The 19,861-nt window shown below is 50.9% G+C and overlaps 1 protein-coding gene across 1 annotated transcript in view; it reads right to left on the bottom strand.

The window, feature by feature from the left end:
• The window catches only part of SNAPC4 (small nuclear RNA activating complex polypeptide 4), a 52,869-nt gene that overhangs the window by 29,448 nt on the left and 3,560 nt on the right, over positions 1-19,861 (bottom strand). Inside the window, exons 2-14 of the mRNA XM_083161090.1 lie at positions 19,345-19,379; positions 18,859-18,990; positions 16,281-16,406; positions 15,752-15,830; positions 14,512-14,593; positions 14,076-14,180; positions 13,696-13,768; positions 3,219-3,383; positions 2,737-2,884; positions 2,378-2,484; positions 845-939; positions 191-285; positions 22-110 (exon numbers count right to left, since the gene is read on the bottom strand). Of these exons, the coding sequence (XP_083017216.1) occupies positions 22-110; positions 191-285; positions 845-939; positions 2,378-2,484; positions 2,737-2,884; positions 3,219-3,383; positions 13,696-13,768; positions 14,076-14,180; positions 14,512-14,593; positions 15,752-15,830; positions 16,281-16,406; positions 18,859-18,990; positions 19,345-19,379 (1,331 nt within the window). The remainder of the gene's footprint in view (positions 1-21; positions 111-190; positions 286-844; positions 940-2,377; positions 2,485-2,736; positions 2,885-3,218; positions 3,384-13,695; positions 13,769-14,075; positions 14,181-14,511; positions 14,594-15,751; positions 15,831-16,280; positions 16,407-18,858; positions 18,991-19,344; positions 19,380-19,861) is intronic.

Genomic DNA, 19,861 nt, shown 5'->3' with positions numbered 1-19,861 from the left:
TGTTTTATTGCGTTTCCATACCTTGAAGTAACCGTTAATATGCTTCCACTTGCTCAGGCACTGGGAGCCGTTCCGACGTGTGATCTCTTTGCTTACTTTTGTCCAGTGACCTGTCAGATACCAATTACAGATAGAAGTACAGGGGCACGCGGGTACATATACCAGTCAGGTCACAGGGCCAGTGACTTACCTACGCCGTACTTCTCAGTAAATTCTATCAGTTTCTCCTGCTCTTCCTGGCTCCATTTGCCTTTTTTCACCCCCTTGTAAAGACCCTTGTAATACCTAAGAGATCAGGCATTCAGAATGAGAATATCATGTGTTATCAGTCTGAGAATACATCAGCGGAGGATATTCACACTCACACACACACACACTCACACACACAGGTTTTGCATTTCACAAGCGTCAGCATTTAGCCAGATTTAATATTGTGCTTACAAAAACACCGGATGAAGTAAGCAAATGCAGCAGCAGCATCTCACACTGCAACCAATCAGCTGCTGGTATTTCCCAGACAGTACTGTACAATATACAATTACAGTGACACACAAACAATGCAACAAAAATGTACAAATAGTACGGGGGGGGGGGGGGGGGGGGGGTGTTATATTAGATAGGTAGTGACTTGAGGTACAGGAAAGAGGATGGTGTTAAGAACAAGAAGAGATCGATGCTTGAGGGGAGACAGTAGGCTCAGGCTTAAATACGCAGAGTAAGAGACACAGCTGGAGAGACTGGAAGAGGAGAGGTAGAGCTGGAGCCAAGTGGGGGTGGATAAGACAGTGAAATCCCCCTGACACCAGTATGAGAGACATCAATGAGAGGCTTCTGCCAGCCATACCTCTCGCGACATTGCATGTCGCTCCTTCCGGGCACCTCGTGTCGGATTTTGTACCAATCTTTCTCACCATGTTTAGCGACAGCTTTTAGTAACATCTGAAAATGTGTGAATAAGAAGATATAGGATATTATCGTTTATTCACCATCAACAGAACAATTCCCAGAAATACGATCGCAGTACCCGAAGTACTTATCACTACTATTCCGAATAATTATAATATACGCTGCGAAATAACAGAGAAGAAATTGAGGTGCTTTGCATAAACAGGATAAATCCTTTTCTCTTAGTCCATTGGATGCACTGGTTAGTCATTACTACTGAGTTATAAATGGGTGATTACTGGAGCTGGGCACTTTAAATTCTTCATTGTGTGACTGGCTCCTCCCCCTCTATGCCCCACCCCCAGACCAGTTAAGAAACCGTGCTCGGGGAGAGGCAGCACAACATATACGCATAATAACTATAGGCAAGGTACTGTAGCCAACCTGCTGGGTGAGTAGCGCAGAGGTATCCTATGCACTCAGAGAAAGGGATTTATCATAGGATACGCAGGGAGTCATAACTACTGGGACGTCCCAGAGCCTCCACACGGGCAGTAGAGCGCTGAGAATCCAGCAAGACAATGCGGCCAAACTGACTATCCACCGCTGCAAACGTGTCAAAACTGTAAAACTGTATAAACGCGTGTTTGCCCGCCCAAGCGGCACAACACAACTGTAAGGTAGACACACCACGGAACGAATGGAAGCTGGCACTGGACGCGAAGCCACATTGTAAACCTGACGAATAGCAAATCTCAACCAGCGTACTATAGAAGGGCTAGAAGCAGGCCAACCAAGCTTTGTATAGTACAAACAGAGAATCTGTTTCTCTGAAGTCTAATTACCATCTTAGTAAATTTTAAGATGGCCGCCGTCTGTGGGGAGAGGCTGGGAGCCTGCAGTGCTAAGCTCCGCCCCCTTAAATAGTGCATATTTCAAATGGCCGCTCAGTCTCTATTTACTGCCATTTACCCGGACTCCCGCACTAACAGGCTGGAGTACTGCGCCGCATGCAGCGGCGTCTGGTCACTCTGGGACAGTGGTCTAGTCGTCCCCTGGAGAGCTCAAATAAGCGCCCAGCTCCCACAGGGCACAATCTAAGACTGCATGGGAAGGGGAAGTAGAGGGGTGGAATCAGCCACACTTGTTTAATTTCTTAAAGTGCCCATGCTCGTGGTAGTCCCCTATATTCCCCACTGTGAACTCCAGTTCCACCTAGTGGATGAAGGAGAAAATAATTAAAAAATAAAAATAAAATGAAGATGTAAGGCTGCCTATAGCAGCCCCTCTGTAAGGTGCATGTTGGCTCCTGCCAGCACCAAATAAACTGAATTGCCTGGCCTGGAGGTGGGGTAGAGGAGGGGAGGAGCCTGGCCTGCCTGGGAGGCAGGAGAAGTTTAACCTCTAGGGTGCTGGAAGCTCTTGCTCCCACTCCACTACCCAGTGTTAGCCTGTGGCCCCAGACGTGTCCTGAAAAATAAAAGGGTCTTACCTCGTCTTCGGTTTTGTTCCAGTACCCCTTCGTCAGGTTGGGATCCAGCGACTTTGACCACCGACTGAGCAGTTGCATGGGGTCTCTACCCTCCATGAAATAGGCAACTAAAGAAAGCAGATGGCACGGTCAGGTCCAGGTACTGAGCAGACTAATGCAATCAGAAGCTGCCTTGCAGGCGGAGCCAAGGACATTACCAATAGTAACAATGTGTCCTGAAGCCAGACGTCGGGCCATGTCTGAGCGGCGGACAACTGAAAGTCCATCCCGTCCTCCACTTCTAGCCAGTCACCAATTACAGAGCATGGTTCCTTTATCAGAGGAAATGGCGCTAATCTCTGGCTGCGTCCAACACTTACTTTTACGGTAAGGAATATGGTCGCCGACCCTCATCCGCTGGACAAAGTGCGTAAGAACTTCGTCTTCCTCCTTCGTGAACTCTTTCCTCTTGAAGTCTTTGTTGTGGAGCTGGAAAGTCTGCAGACACTGGAAGGCTGTGCGCTTGGTCTGTGACGGGAGACACAACGGTGCGGGTTATAGGCGGCCTTCTGAGCATCGCTGTAATAACATGTAACTAAATCTGGGCGACCTGCTTCCTGCCTACTTCCCTTGCTGGCAGCTGTCCTAGTCCAGAAGCTGCTGCAGATGGTCTTGTACCACCCTGATTGCAGTCTCCTAGTTAACAAATGCACACTGCACATTGGTGGGTTTATCTTCAGAAAAGACAACTACAGGCTACACATTGCTGCTTAGACTATTATTGATGACTAGGATGTATGTAGTGAAAAGTGTGTGTGTGTGTGTGTATGTGTGTCTATGTGTGTCAAGTGAGTGTACTCACCCCTAATTCCTGCGCGATCTCTTGCCAGTTGACAAAGTTATGTTCTTCCGCTACTTTCTGTAACTTCTGGATTTCCTCCTCTTCCCAAGGCTCCTTGTTAATATGAGGGTGCACATAGTTCTTCCACATACTCCTCAGCCTTCTCGAACTCTGTATACCCTCAAACTGAAAGACAATACAAATCAACTCCATGATGGGCAGCCTCTGTGTGTGTGTGATTCAGTGCCACAATGCTGAGCATCTACATCCTGTAAGAGGTACGGGAATCCCCGGACACACGCGGATATATAGCATCTACATCCTGTACGGGAATCCCCAGACACAAGCGGATATATAGCATCTACATCCTGTACGGGAATCCCCAGACACACGCGGATATATAGCATCTACATCCTGTACGGGAATTCCCAGACACACGCGGATATACTGTATAGCATCTACATCCTGCACGGGAATCCCCAGACACACGCGGATATACTGTATAGCATCTACATCCTGCACGGGAATCCCCAGACACACGCGGATATACTGTATAGCATCTACATCCTGCACGGGAATCCCCAGACACACGCGGATATACTATGTATAGCATCTACATCCTGCACGGGAATCCCCAGACACACGCGGATATACTATGTATAGCATCTACATCCTGCACGGGAATCCCCAGACACACGCGGATATACTGTATAGCATCTACATCCTGCACGGGAATCCCCAGACACACGCGGATATACTGTATAGCATCTACATCCTGCACGGGAATCCCCAGACACACGCGGATATACTGTATAGCATCTACATCCTGTAAGAGGTGCGGGAATACCCGGACACACGCGGATATATAGCATCTACATCCTGTATGGGAATCCCCAGACACACGCGGATATATAGCATCTACATCCTGTACGGGAATCCCAGGACACACGCGGATATATAGCATCTACATCCTGTAAGAGGTGCGGGAATCCCAGGACACACGCGGATATATAGCATCTACATCCTGTAAGAGGTGCGGGAATCCCAGGACACACGCGGATATATAGCATCTACATCCTGTAAGAGGTGCGGGAATCCCAGGACACACGCGGATATATAGCATCTACATCCTGTAAGAGGTGCGGGAATCCCAGGACACGTGCGGATATATAACATCTACATCCTGTACGGGAATCCCAGGACACACGCGGATATATAGCATCTACATCCTGTAAGAGGTGCGGGATTCCCAGGACACGTGCGGATATATAGCATCTACATCCTGTAAGAGGTGCGGGAATCCCAGGACACGTGCGGATATATAGCATCTACATCCTGTAAGAGGTGTGGGAATCCCAGGACACGTGCGGATATATAGCATCTACATCCTGTAAGAGGTGCGGGAATCCCAGGACACGTGCGGATATATAGCATCTACATCCTGTAAGAGGTGCGGGAATCCCAGGACACACGCGGATATATAGCATCTACATCCTGTATGGGAATCCCCAGACACACGCGGATATATAGCATCTACATCCTGTACGGGAATCCCAGGACACACGCGGATATATAGCATCTACATCCTGTAAGAGGTGCGGGAATCCCAGGACACACGCGGATATATAGCATCTACATCCTGTAAGAGGTGCGGGAATCCCAGGACACATGCGGATATATAGCATCTACATCCTGTAAGAGGTGCGGGAATCCCAGGACACACGCGGATATATAACATCTACATCCTGTACGGGAATCCCCGGACATACGCGGATATATAACATCTACATCCTGTAAGAGGTGCGGGAATCCCAGGACACGTGCAGATATATAGCATCTACATATATAACACCTACGTACTGCAAGACGTATGGGAAGCCCTGTATACACGCATATAAGAATTCCAGCATCACAATCTGAAAACATGGATTCAACCTGCTGCTCTCAACAAATATAGCAGAGAACGGGTTTAACCCTTTCAAGTCCAATGTCTATTTAGGATCAACAGCCCTAGCGCTAGTAGCCAATCCAATGGTGAGCCACTTTAAAATAAGAACATTAACATCGTTCAACATTCAATTTAGACCATTTTTGAATAAAAAAAATGGTACTTGTTTCCTAGCACGGCCACAACGATCATGATCGCGGTCATCGGGGGTAAAATCGGGGCCATCGCGGGCACTAAAAAAAAAACGGGTGCGATGGGCCAGACGCGATGCCCGCGATTTCCCCATAGAGAACAATGTTAAATGCCTCAATTTACCCGCGATGACCCCGATTTCCCATAGGAAACAATGTGAAATGGATCAATTTACCCAAATCATCATAGGAAACAATGGTAAATGGCCCAAAAACACCCCTGAACATTAAAATGTCCCCCCAAAAGTACTATACGCCACCCCGCGATCAACGTGAACCCGAAGCGTGGCGAGCGCAGCGAGCCCGCGAGGGACGGCAGTACGCGTCCTCCGACCTTTTCATACCCCCACTATCCACGTCGGCGTGGAGTTGAGAATAGAATAGTGTGGCGAGCGCAGCGAGCCACCGAGCCCGAAGCATGGCGAGCGCAGCGAGCCCCGCGAGGGGACGCGGATACCTTCACAGTTATACGCGTCCCCTCGCGGGCTTCCCAGGTGTCCATGGCGACGCGGACACCTGTGAAGCCCGCGAAGGGACGCGTTTACCTGTGAAGGTATCCGCGTACGCTCGCCACGCTTCGAGCTCGGTGGCTCGCTGCGCTCGCCACACTATTCTATTCTCAACTCCACGCCGACGTGGATGGTGGGGGTATGAAAAGGTCGGAGGACGCGTACCAACGCCGCTCGCCACGCTTCGGGTTCACGTTGATCGCGGGGTGGCGTGAACTACTTTTGGGGGGACATGTCAATGTTCAGGGGTGTTTTTTTGGGGTTTCTGGCCCATTTACCATTGTTCCCTATGATGATTTGGGTAAATTGACCCATTTAACATTGTTTCCTATGGGAAATCGCGGTCATCGCGGGTAAATTGAGGCATTTAACATTGTTCCCTATGGGGAAATCGCGGCCATCGCGGGTGGACCATTTAAGCATTTTTGGCCGCATACGACCCGACCGACGCGATTTTCACTCTTTTCAATGCATTTCAATGGAAAAATCGGGGGCATCGCGTCGGTCGCAGGCCACTAAAAATTACCCACGATGGCCGCGATTGTGGCCGTGCTAGGAAACAAGTACCAAAAAAATAAATAATATACAATTCATTTAAACCAGACCGTTTGAACTGCAAAAAAAAAAAAATCTATAAATATTTTGACTGTAAGGGTCAAAAAAAGTGGAATAATTTGTTCAAAATCATATAAGTGCATCCATCTCACATAGCAACAACCTATCCACGTGTACTAAGCTGCTGGCATTTGAGGGAGTGACCCCTGCAGGAATTGGCTATGCACTGCACCTATCAAAGAACATTGGGCCTTATTCTAGTTCACTCTCTGACATAATCCTTCTTAGAGGGAAAAAACCATGTGCACTGCAGGGGGGCAGATGTAAAATGTGCAGAGAGAATTCGATTTGGGCGAGTTATTTTGTTTCTGTGCAGGGTAAAATGAGATTTATGTCTTACCTGGTAAATCTCTTTCTTCGAGGACATCAGGGGCCACAGCTTTACTTTGGGTAATAGGAGTGGGAGTGAGCTCCAGCACCCTAGAGGATAACTTTAACTGCCTCCCAGGCAGTCAGGCTCCTCCCCTCCTATACCCCGCCTCCAGGCCACGGACCTCAGTTTTTTAACAAGCCATGGCAGGAGACAGGAGAGAAGGAAGAGAAGCACCACACAGAGACACATTCTGAAACATGTTAGTACCCTCAACAGAGGAGTAATATATATAACCAGTGAAACGTAACTTGTAACGTAACTGAAGCAGGCGCGGCAGGGAGGGATCCCTGTGGCCCCTGATGTCCTCGAAGAAAGAGATTTACCAGGTAAGACATAAATCTCATTTTCTCCTTCGGGAGACATCAGGGGCCACAGCTTTACTTTGGGACGTCCTAAAGCAGCCACCTATGGGTGGGGACGCGCCTGCACCGCAGCCAACACGCTCTGCCCGAAGGCAGAGTCCTGGGAGGCAAAAGTATCAAAAGCGTAAAAACGCACAAAAGTAGCAGCTGACGACCATGTCGCAGCTCTGCAAACTTGCTCAGCTGTAGCACCGCCCCGAACAGCCCAAGACGCTCCCACAGACCTAGTGGAATGTGCCCGGATACCAGCCGGAACCGGGAGAGAGGCACCCAGGTATGCCTGCCGGATGACAGAACGAAGCCAGCGGGCAATAGTCTGTTTAGTGGCCGGCCATCCCCTCTTTTGAAAGCCATACAGCACAAAGAGGGAGTCCGTCTTGCGAAAGGACCGGGAGCGGCGCACATAGATGCGCAGCGCCCGTACAACATCCAAGGATGATTGATCCAAAGATGCATCTGGCCCTTGAAAGGCCGGAACCACGATTTCCTGGTTAACGTGGAAACTGGACACCACTTTTGGTAAGTGAGAAGGGACAGTACGAAGAACCGCCCGGTCATTGTGTAAGACCAGGAAGGGGGACTTACAAGACAGGGCAGACAGATCGGACACCCTCCGAGCTGATGCTATTGCCAATAAGAAAACCGTTTTCCAGGTGAGCCAACACAGGTCCACTGACCGCAAAGGCTCAAACGGTGGTTTCTGGAGTGCAGATAGCACAAGGGAAAGGTCCAACGGAGCAACCGGGGGGACAAAGGGAGGCTGGATACGCAGAACCCCCTGCATGAATGTGCGGACATCCCGCAACAGTGCTAATCGTCGGCGAAACAAGATGGACAAAGCCGAGACTTGAACCTTCAAGGTAGATAAGCGCAATCCAGCCTCCAGGCCCTTCTGTAAGAAGGATAGAATCCGAGCCAGGCGGTAAGACTTAGGATTGAAGTGGCGAGTCCTACACCAAACGAAGTAAGCCCTCCAAACCCGATTATAAGCTCTCGCAGAGGAAGCCTTTCTTGCTCTAAGCATAGTGGAAATTACTCGAGCATTAAACCCCCTAGATCTCAAGAGGGAGGTCTCAACAGCCACCCCGTCAAAGCCAGACGCCTCAGGTCTGGATGCAGACACGGACCCTGAGAGAGAAGGTCCCGACGCAGAGGCAAGCGGATCGGGGGGGCCACCGACAGAGCCTGGAGGTCTGAGAACCAGACTCGCCTGGGCCAATACGGGGCCACGAGGATCAATGTGCCTCCCTCCGCCTTCAGCTTGCGAATCAGTCGCAAGAGGAGGGAGAATGGCGGGAAGGCATACATCAGCCTGAACGGCCACGGAGCGGACAGAGCGTCCACCAAGATGGCGGCCGGGTCGCGGGCCCTGGCTCCGTAAGAGGGAACCTTGTGGTTGTGTTGAGAGGCCATCAAGTCCACCTCGGGTAAGCCCCACCGATGTACCAGCATCTGGAAAACCTCCTGATGGAGGGACCATTCGCCGGCATTCAGTGTTTGACGGCTTAGGTAGTCCGCTTCCCAATTCTGGACTCCCGGAATAAAGACGATAGAGCTGGAATCTTCTTTTCCGCCCACTGAAAGATGCGGGATGTTTCCATCATTGCCGCCCTGCTGCGGGTGCCCCCCTGGTGGTTGATATAAGCCACTGTGGTGGAATTGTCCGACTGGACCTGCACCGGACGACCCCTCAGCCAGGGTTCTGCCAGGCAAAGGGCTCGGAAGACCGCCCTCAGTTCGAGGACATTGATTTGGAGCTTGGCCTCCGATGTAGACCAAAGGCCCTGGAAAGACCTCTGGCAAGTGACCGCTCCCCACCCGCGGAGACTGGCGTCCGTAGTGAGAAGGGTCCACTGATGGATCCAGAATGGGCGTCCCAACGTGAGGTTCTGGTCTAGGAGCCACCACGAAAGAGAGAGACGGGTTGTCGGTGATAAGGTTATCACCTGAGATCGGAGAGAGAGGTAGGATCCCGACCACTTGGAGAGGATTTCCTTCTGAAGGGGGCGGGAATGGAACTGGGCATATTCTGCCATGTCGAAAGTCGACACCATGGAACCCAGTACCTTCATGCAGGCATGTATGGACACCCGTCGAGGATGGAGGAGCAAACGGACTCTGGACTGTAGAATCAGACGACGGTCCTCCGGCAGGTAGATCCTCTGATGGATAGTGTCCAACGTGGCTCCTAGGTGAACCATCGACTGTGCCGGAATCAATGAGGACTTGTCCCAATTGATGATCCAGCCGTGTCGCTCCAGAAGCTGTATTACCACCCTCAGGTGGTCCTGGAGAAGTTCTGCAGACGGAGCAAGAATCAACAGGTCGTCCAGATATGGGATTATCCGGATCCCCTGGTTGCGCAGACTGCTGCCCATTACTGCCATCACCTTTGTGAACACCCGGGGAGCAGTGGATAGACCAAATGGTAGGGCTCGGAACTGGAAATGTTGGTCCAGGATGGCAAAGCGCAGGAACCGCTGGTGTTCTGGGCGAATGGGGATGTGTAAGTACGCATCCTGAATGTCCAGGGATGCCATGAAGTCTCCTGGCTGAAGGGCCAGGACAATGGAGCGCAGAGTCTCCATCCTGAATTTTGGGACCCGTACAAACTTGTTTAGCTTCTTTAGGTTGAGAATGGGCCTGTAGGAACCGTTTGGTTTCCTGACCAAGAAGAGGCTGGCGTAAAACCCCGAACCCCTTTGGGACAAGGGGACAGGTATGATGACCCCTGTTTGAAGCCAACGTTGGACTGCCAGTTCTAGCGCTTTGCGCTTTTCCAGGTCTGATGGAAGACTCGTGGAAAAGAACGATGTTGGTGGGCGATGCCAAAAAGTTAAGGAGTAGCCCCGAGAGACCACCTCCTGAACCCACGCGTCTGTGGTGGATTCCAACCAGATGGGGGAAAACTCCAACAGGCGACCGCCCACCCTGGGGTCCTCCCGGTGTCTGTCATGCAGCGGGCTTGTCCGCCGGCTTTGGGTCAGGGCGTCTTGTGGCCCAGGGACGTCTGCCCCTAGCACGGGAGGATCTGCCTCCCTGGGAAGATCTGGAGGAGAAGGACTGTCCTCTACCACGGCCCTGAAACCGAAAGGACTGAAAGGCCGGCCGGGGCCGTGTAGTCGGGGTGGATGGTAGGAAGGCAGTCTTTGATGCTGCCACCGTAGCAACCATCCTGTCCAGCTCAGGACCAAACAAGAGGGAACCATCGAATGGAAGGGCTTCCAAGGCCCTCTTCGAATCCGTGTCCGCCTTCCAGGAGCGCAACCAAAGTGATCTGCGAGCAGCCACTGCTGAAGCGGACACCCTGGAGGAGAGAGTATCGGAATCAAGCGCCGCTTCGCCTAAGTAGAGGGCAGCCTGATGTATCAATTCTATAGTCGGCAGAAGGGTATCTGCTGGGGCCCCCTCAGACACCCCTGATTTGAGGGCAGCGGTCCATTTAGTTAGAGCCATAGCCACCCAGGCTGACGCCAGGGCCGGCCTGCCCGCTGCCCCTGCCGTGGTGTATATCAGCTTCAGGAAGTTTTCCAACTTCCTATCCGCCGTATCCTTAAGAGACGCTGTAGGTATGGGCAACAAGGAGGCTTTAACCAGTTTTGCCACATGAGCGTCTACCCTGGGGGCTGTCTCCCAGGGGATCCTGTCCTCCTGGGGGAGAGGATAGAGGAAGGAGAAACGTTTGTGAATGATAAACTTCCTATTAGGGACCTCCCAAGCTTCCTTAATGACCGAGTCCAGGTTATCGGACTTGGGAAAGCGACTGAAGGAGCGTTTAGGGCGCTTAAAGATAGGGCCCGACTCCGCAGGCGGGTCAGCCTGGTCGTCTACTAGCAGGACCTTCTTAACCGCTGTAATCAGGCCTGGTACATCAAGGCGAGACGGGGGGTCCTCTCCAACACAGGTATCCCCTATGTCAGCGGCGACGTCAATGGCGTCATCGACTGCCTCCTCAACATAGTCATCATCATCGACATCGTCTTGCTCCTCCTCATCGTCAGTATCCTGCCCGAGGAGGGGGCGGAGTGGCGACGGTCTTCTAACTAAAAGCCTGCGTGTATCTGCGGGCAGTGGACCCTCCCCCTGGGCATCCAATGCTGGGGGGGCTGCACTCGCTGCCGATGAGGACGGCATGGACCGCTGGGGCAGCGCAGCCGAGACTTTATCAACTAGCTGCGCCATCATCTGCACAAGGGATGAGGCCCAAGCAGGCTCCTGAGAGGAGGCCGTAGGCGTGGGCAGCGCCTGCGCATTGTAGCAGCCTGCGCATACGCCGTCCTGTACATAGTCCAGGGGAGATAGGCCCGCATTACAGGCTGTGCATGACAGCAATGCTGGGGCGTCCCCCTTTTTGGACTTGCTCTTCGGCATAACTACTGTAAGTACAGGAGGGCTGAGTACAAAAAGACACCAAATACACTGCAGCAGCAGCTATTGGGTTAATAAGTACACATATACAGCAAGCATACAGAGGCATACAATGCAAATAGAAAGTCAATGGCACTAGGCTCTTGCAGCAGCTATGGCTGACTGGAGCACTCAATAACTGTGACCTGTGTCCCGCAGGAGAGGTACAGGGGGGACTTGCCCAAGCCTCCTGGCAGTGAAAGAGTGGAACCTCGGGTGGCACTGGAGCTTCTCCGTGTCCCTCTCACGTGCAGCCAGGCAGACAGGAAGGGATGTCAGTGGCGGGAACTCTCTGTGCGCCAAGCACAGTTCCCTGCCTACTGTCCCCGGGGGAGGGGCTGATGTGGGGGGAGCCTCCTCCCCCTGCTAACAAATGACCATAGGGAAGGTGTCCACATGCAGCGCTGGTAAAATGGCGGGGATCCGGCGCGCGCCGGGCGGCCCCGCATACCAGCGCTGCTGCCCACAAACTAGTTTCCCTGGTGGTCCAGCGGGACGGGCGGCGAGCCGGCCGACCGCTTGCTAGCACAGCCGGCGGTCACCCCTCGCCGGCTGTAGCAGCCATCTCTATGCGCCTCGCTGCGCTATCGCACACGCTCCCGGCGGGGAGCGTGTATTACTCACAGTGCCGTCCCGGTTCTTCTGAAGCGGGCGCCTGTGGTCCCCGGCGTCCGGCTGTGGCTGCAGGCTCCCCAGTGCCCGGGGGCCGCTGCTGGTCCCCACCCGCGGGTGGCGAGGCAGCGCCGGATCCGGGTGTTGGAGCCAGCAGTGCAGGGGTCTATTCAGACCTCCAGCGCTGCTGCTCTGATAAAAAATTAAAAAAAAAAAAAAAAGTTATGGCTGCTAAATAGCAGCCCCTCTTTTGGGTGCATCTGGCTCCTGCCAGCACCCTAGAAAAAACTGGGGTCCGTGGCCTGGAGGCGGGGTATAGGAGGGGAGGACTGTCCCTTCTCACTTACCAAAAGTGGTGTCCAGTTTCCACGTTAACCAGGAAATCGTGGTTCCGGCCTTTCAAGGGCCAGATGCATCTTTGGATCAATCATCCTTGGATGTTGTACGGGCGCTGCGCATCTATGTGCGCCGCTCCCGGTCCTTTCGCAAGACGGACTCCCTCTTTGTGCTGTATGGCTTTCAAAAGAGGGGATGGCCGGCCACTAAACAGACTATTGCCCGCTGGCTTCGTTCTGTCATCCGGCAGGCATACCTGGGTGCCTCTCTCCCGGTTCCGGCTGGTATCCGGGCACATTCCACTAGGTCTGTGGGAGCGTCTTGGGCTGTTCGGGGCGGTGCTACAGCTGAGCAAGTTTGCAGAGCTGCGACATGGTCGTCAGCTGCTACTTTTGTGCGTTTTTACGCTTTTGATACTTTTGCCTCCCAGGACTCTGCCTTCGGGCAGAGCGTGTTGGCTGCGGCGCAGGCGCGTCCCCACCCATAGGTGGCTGCTTTAGGACGTCCCAAAGTAAAGCTGTGGCCCCTGATGTCTCCCGAAGGAGAAAATGAGATTTATGTCTTACCTGGTAAATCTCTTTCTTCGAGGACATCAGGGGCCACAGGGATCCCTCCCTGCCGCGCCTGCTTCAGTTACGTTACAAGTTACGTTTCACTGGTTATATATATTACTCCTCTGTTGAGGGTACTAACATGTTTCAGAATGTGTCTCTGTGTGGTGCTTCTCTTCCTTCTCTCCTGTCTCCTGCCATGGCTTGTTAAAAAACTGAGGTCCGTGGCCTGGAGGCGGGGTATAGGAGGGGAGGAGCCTGACTGCCTGGGAGGCAGTTAAAGTTATCCTCTAGGGTGCTGGAGCTCACTCCCACTCCTATTACCCAAAGTAAAGCTGTGGCCCCTGATGTCTCCCGAAGGAGAAATACTGACTGCTTTATTTTAACACCAATATAGATCTCATTTTGAAGTAAAACCCCACCCAAATCTAATTCTCTCTGCACCTCTTCTGCCCCACCTGCAGTGCACATGGTTTTGTCCATATAAGAAGGATTTTGTCAGAAAGAGTGAACTAGAATAAGGCCCATTGTTCCCATCTGGTAGAGTAACAGGCCGCTGGGGAAAGAACCAGAAGACGTCTCAGCCCCACTCACATTGATGTTGGAGATCTTTTCCCAGTCATGTTCATCACCTCTTTGGCCCATCAACATATGCTCTGGAAGTTGGCTGGAAAGTAAACACAAGAATTACACGGAACATCTAAACCTCAATCACCTGGAACCTAATACAGGTAGAATATTGATATCCCGGCACCCGCGGTTCCAGCACTGTGCCGGATTATAATGTTTACAGCCCCATAGTTTTGCCTCCCACTATCTAAACCCTAATGTCCCTCACAGCCTGACTCGAGCCCACAGCCCAACTATGCCCTCCTGCAGCCTCTCTCTACCTACCTACCCTACTGTTGATGGGCTGCTGAATTTCTGTTGCATCGTGCTGCATTGCGGTTACCAGATATAAACATGAATCTTACTTGATATCATCAATTTCACGTTCACTTTCCTGGATCTGCTTTGTAAACAGTTTCCGGTCAATATCGCTCTTGGTGTCGCTGCGCTTCTGTTGCAGATATTCCAGCCTGTAAGGGTGCATATGACGCCATTAGAGCGCAGGCAAATCCCACACACATAACTAGCACAGATACCTCACACATTATGTGTCGGGAGACAGAAAGGAGGCTGCACTGTGATAGAGCTATAGAGATAGTTAGTGACACCCTCCCTAGAACAGGAGGAGACCTCACTAGATCTGATGGGACAGTGGAGGAGAACAGCTGCCATATACAGAGGCCAAGTACCACATATGATTACACGGAGGGCAGTGCACATCGGGTTCCCAGTGACACTGCACTGTGTAATAAGCAGGGAACAGATGAAGCAGCGAGCACAATAACAGCCACTACTACTTACTTCAGCAGTTTGGGCTGTAGCATCCTCTGTAAGGTACCGCTGACAATGGCCTGTCTCAGTTCATCATTATACGAAGGAATCCCTGTCATGTAGAACACAAGACTTTCAGGTTACGGGATCATGGAATCAGAATCAGCTTTATTGGCCGGGTATACTTGCGTATACTAGGAATTTTTCTTTTCGGTTTGCTGTGCAGCAGCCAGGTGGGTAACAACTAAACAACATACAGTATAAACAGGTAGGGGAACATGTACAGTCATACAGAAAGTTATTCCGAGGGGACACTGTGTTAGATTATGTGCAAAGGTTTATGGTGTGACTAGACAGTGAGGAGTTCATGTGTCAGCAGGTGAACCGATTGAGGAAAGAAACTTTTTAGGCTTCTGGTGGACCTGGGGGGGGGGGGGGGGGGGAATAGCCCTGTAGCATCTGCCTGACGGCAACAGGTTAAACATGCCATGGCCAGGATGTAGTTGGTCCCTGACTATCTTCGTTGCCTGCTTTTTTGCTGTGGACAGATACAGGTCCTGGACAGAGGGAAGGTCTGTCCCGATTATCTTCTTGCAGTTCTGACTACCTTTTGGAGTCTGCATTTGTCTCTCTCGCTGGCAGAGCCGTACCAGACCAGTATTGAGGAGCACAGTACAGACTCCACAATCGCGGAGTAGAAGAGGAGCAGAAGCTTCTGTGGGATGTTGAACTTCCTCAGTTGCCTAAGGAACAAGAACAGCCTCTGCTGCGCTTTTCCAAAATAGTATCAGTGTTGGGCCCCCATTTAAGGTCCCGGGAGACTGTGGTTCCTAGGAACTTGAAGGAACAGCCAATGGCACAACAGCTTCTTACACAGAACATTGCCACACATACACACACAAAATACTTCCCTATGAACACAAGCACAGATGGAGCATCCACTGTCCCCCCGCAGCAGCCGGCACCCACTAGTACCCCCGCAGCAGCCGGCACCCACTTGTCCCCCCGCAGCAGCCGGCACCCACTGCCTCCATTAACACTGCATTCTGCACAGACTGCAGCAAACACTCAAAGCTCCGTCTTATTCTCATTAACTAAATGTTTTGCCCAACATACCCAGTATCTGATTCATCGTATGTACTTCTGGATTTACAGAACTTGGAAACAGGCTTACGACTGAACTGATTTTGGAACACGTTTGTATATTCTGGGGTCATGCAGGCTGACCTCCCAATAATTAGTTAGAGCTGCTTAGAAGACAATTACTCACATTGCCGACTGGCGAGTTCTTGAAAGGTTTTCACAATGTGAGCGGATCGGGCTATCATCTCCGGATTGGCCGGGGGGCCCTGCAAAGCAGCAGAATCAGAAACAAAAGGCTTAATGGTCATTGCTGGCAGAATCAGCATCAGTGCGTCTTCTAGATTTCCAGCAAAATAAAATAAAAAACCAGGGCTGAAAACTGTGGCTGGAACCACGTTCTTCCTGCCGACTGTGGCAGGACCACTATAGCCAGGAGGAGGAAACTAGGTGGCTGGTCATCTCTACCAACCACGCTTAATACTACTCCCAATACACGTGGTTATGGATTACAGGCACAGATAGAATCATCTGAACAATCCGGAAACTACAAAGAGGGCAGCCACGTGTCCACAACTCTACAGTTAGTAAGGAAAGATACAAACTAATCGAGCAAAATAAAGACAACAATTAGTTCAGTTTGCATACAACACATAACACGGGTTATTTTGTAATAATCCGATACAACAAATAAGTCTGGAAGCAACAACTACACTCACCACACCGCTGCATTTATCTTTGAAATATGGCTTGGAGTAGTGGCCGATGGAATGATTGGTTGGGTAGGTCTTTGCTGTTCCAGCCCTTTGAGTTTTCCGCCCAGCAAGTTCCCACAGAAGCTGTTCCTGAAATGATGAGAAAAGGAGATTTAGGATTTACATGTAAAATCTCTTTCTTCGAGGTCGTCAGGGGCCACAGCAGCAGTGTCTAACAGACCCCCAGAGCTCCTGCTCTGTCACCGTCCAAAGTCAGTGTAAAAATAATATGTAAAGCTGCATATAGCAGCCAGGGCCGGCGCTACCCACTCAGCAGCTCCTGCAAAGCAGGGAGGCGCCATGCTGAAAAGGCGCTGTCTCCCTCCCTGCTCTGCTAAAGCTGCCTCAGCCCTCACTGTCACTGCCTCCTGCACGCCGCTCGCAGCGCCTGTCTGACAGCGGGCGGTTAGTATGGAAAGGCCACTGCCAGTCCTCAACACTCCGCCCCCTCTATCTCCTCCCCTATTCTTCCATCTCCTCCTTCTCTCCCCTCCTTTCCCCCTCAGTCATGAGAGGGGTGTAATGGCATCCTCAGCGTCCTGCCTATGCAGATACAAGAGTTAAACAGCAAAAGAACAGTGAGTCTTTTTTATTATACATGTTTCTAACAATTTTTTAAATAATTGTAGATGTTTTTATATTAATTTAGACACTTTTTAAATAATGGGCTGGGTTATGTGCCTAAAGGTGGCCATACACGCTGAAATCGGGCATCGCATCACACAGTACAAAAAGTATGTGCAGCATATACTTTTTGTACTGCTTTCGGATCGCATTGCACACACATTGCATGCCGTGCGATGCAATGCGATCTGGCCTATAACATATGCGATTCTCGCAGCGTGTATGGGCACGTTTAGTGCCTGCAAAATTTTGTAGACACAGCACTGAGATGGTGTATGCATTGCATACATGTACATACACCCGAGATCCTCCATAAGATCGCATGTTGCATATGCTCCCACAATCGGGCTGCAGCTTCTTGCAATGGCAATGTGAAAGGGCGCAAAATGTATGGTTTGCAGGAGGGCGCCAGACACCCTAGCACCGGCCCTGATAGCAGCCCCTCTCTACGGTGCGTGTGGCTCCTGCCTGGCCTGGAGGCGGGGTAGAGGAGGGGAGGAGCCTGGTCTGCCTGGGGTGGGGGGGGGAGCAATTTAACCTCTCGGGTGCTGGAAGCTTCTCTCCCACTCCAAATACCCAGTGTTAGCCTGTGGCCCCTGACGTGTCCCGAAGAAAAAATTACTGATCACATGTAAGCACTCTCTGTGTACACGCGTACCATATTACTGATCACATGTAAGCGCTCTCTGTGTACACATTACTGATCACATGTAAGCGCTCTCTGTGTACACGTGTACATATTACTGATCACATGTAAGCACTCTGTGTACACGCGTACCATAGTACTAATCACATGTAAGCGCTCTCTGTGTACACGCGTACATATTACTGATCACATGTAAGCACTCTCTGTGTACACACGTACATATTACTGATCACATGTAAGCGCTCTCTGTGTACACGTGTACATATTACTGATCACATGTAAGCACTCTGTGTACATATTACTGATGACATGTAAGCTCTCTCTGTGTACACACGTACATATTACTGATCACATGTAAGCGCTCTGTGTACACGTGTACATATTACTGATCACATGTAAGCACTCTCTGTGTACACACGTACATATTACTGATCACATGTAAGCGCTATCTGTGTACACATTACTGATCACATGTAAGCACTCTGTGTACACATTACTGATCACATGTAAGTGCTCTCTGTGTACACGCGTACCATATTACTGATCACATGTAAGCTCTCTCTGTACACGCGTACCCTATTACTGATCACATGTAAGCGCTCTCTGTGTACACATTACTGATCACATGTAAGCACTCTGTGTACACGTGTACATATTACTGATCACATGTAAGCGCTATCTGTGTACACATCACTGATCACATGTAAGCACTCTGTGTACACATTACTGATCACATGTAAGTGCTCTCTGTGTACACGCGTACCATATTACTGATCACATGTAAGCGCGCGGTGTGTACACGCATAAATGATCACATGTAAGCGATCTGTGTACACGCGTACATATTACGGATCACATGTAAGCGCTGTGTGTACACGCATAAATGATTACATGTAAGCGCTCTGTGTACACGCGTACCATATTACATGTAAGCGCTCTGTGTACACGCATAAATGATTACATGTAAGCGATCTCTGTACACGCGTACCATATTACTGATCACATGTAAGCGCTCTGTGTACACGTGTACATATTACTGATCACATGTAAGCGCTCTGTGTACACGTGTACATATTACTGATCACATGTAAGCGCTCTGTGTACATGTGTACATATTACTGATCACATGTAAGTGCTCTCTGTGTACACGCGTACCATAGTACTAATCACATGTAAGCGCTCTCTGTACACGCGTACCATATTACTGATCACATGTAAGCGCTCTGTGTACACTTGTACATATTACTGATCACATGTAAGCGCTCTCTGTACCTGCTGGTCCTTGTTCTGAGCAACGAGGATTTCCAGTTCCTGCAGCTTCTCCTCTATCACTGCTTGGTAGACCAGGTTCATCTGTAAGCAAATCTCCACCGAGTCCCCACCATCTTCCCAAGCAACGTCATCCTGGCAAGAAATAAATCAGGTGATTAAGAAAATGTAGAGTGGGCTTCCGGGGGACCAGGAAGTTGGATGCTTAGGGTGGGCGTTTCTGGGGGGCCGGGAAGGTGGATGCGTAGGGTGTGCTTCCGGGGGACCAGGAAGGTATATGATAAGGGTGGGCGTTTCAGGGGTACCAGGAAGGTGGATGCATAGGGTGTGCTTCAAGGATACTGGGAAGGTGAATGCACAGAGTGGGCTTCCAGGGGCCTAGGAAGGTGGATACGTAGGGTGGGTGCTTCCTGGGAAGGAGGATGCGTCGGGTGGGTGCTTCCAAGGTACAGGGACTTGGATACGTAAAACAGCAAATGCCCAACTCACTGTTTTGTAATCTCCATATTCCATGTCCAGATCATCTGCAAAAACATGAAGAGCTTTAGATTCAGAGGTTTGTAAATTGTGGGCCTGGAGCAAGTACATCATCATCATGGGATCTATGGTGATACATGCAGGCAGTAAACGCTATAACAGAACTTTCAGTAGATTATACTTAAATAATAGACCATTTATTATGTAGTGAAAGGATGACATAAAGAGGTGTCAATTTGTAGATATCAGCAGATAGACCCCAGAAGTGTACTGCTCCCCTCGCCACATAGACCCCAGTAGTGTCCCGTTCCCCTCGCCACATAGACCCCAGTAGTGTCCCGCTCCCCTCGCCACATAGACCCCAGTAGTGTCCCGCTCCCCTCGCCACATAGACCCCAGTAGTGTCCCGCTCCCCTCGCCACATAGACCCCAGTAGTGTCCCGCTCCCCTCGCCACATAGACCCCAGTAGTGTCCCGCTCCCCTCGCCACATAGACCCCAGTAGTGTACCGCTCCCCTCGCCACATAGA

The sequence above is a fragment of the Crinia signifera genome, chromosome 9, assembly GCF_055691185.1.
Source record: "Crinia signifera chromosome 9, ASM5569118v1, whole genome shotgun sequence".
Lineage (NCBI taxonomy): Eukaryota > Metazoa > Chordata > Amphibia > Anura > Myobatrachidae > Crinia > Crinia signifera.
Note: the sequence above shows the minus strand (reverse complement) of the source record. Positions and strands in the feature narration are given on the sequence as shown.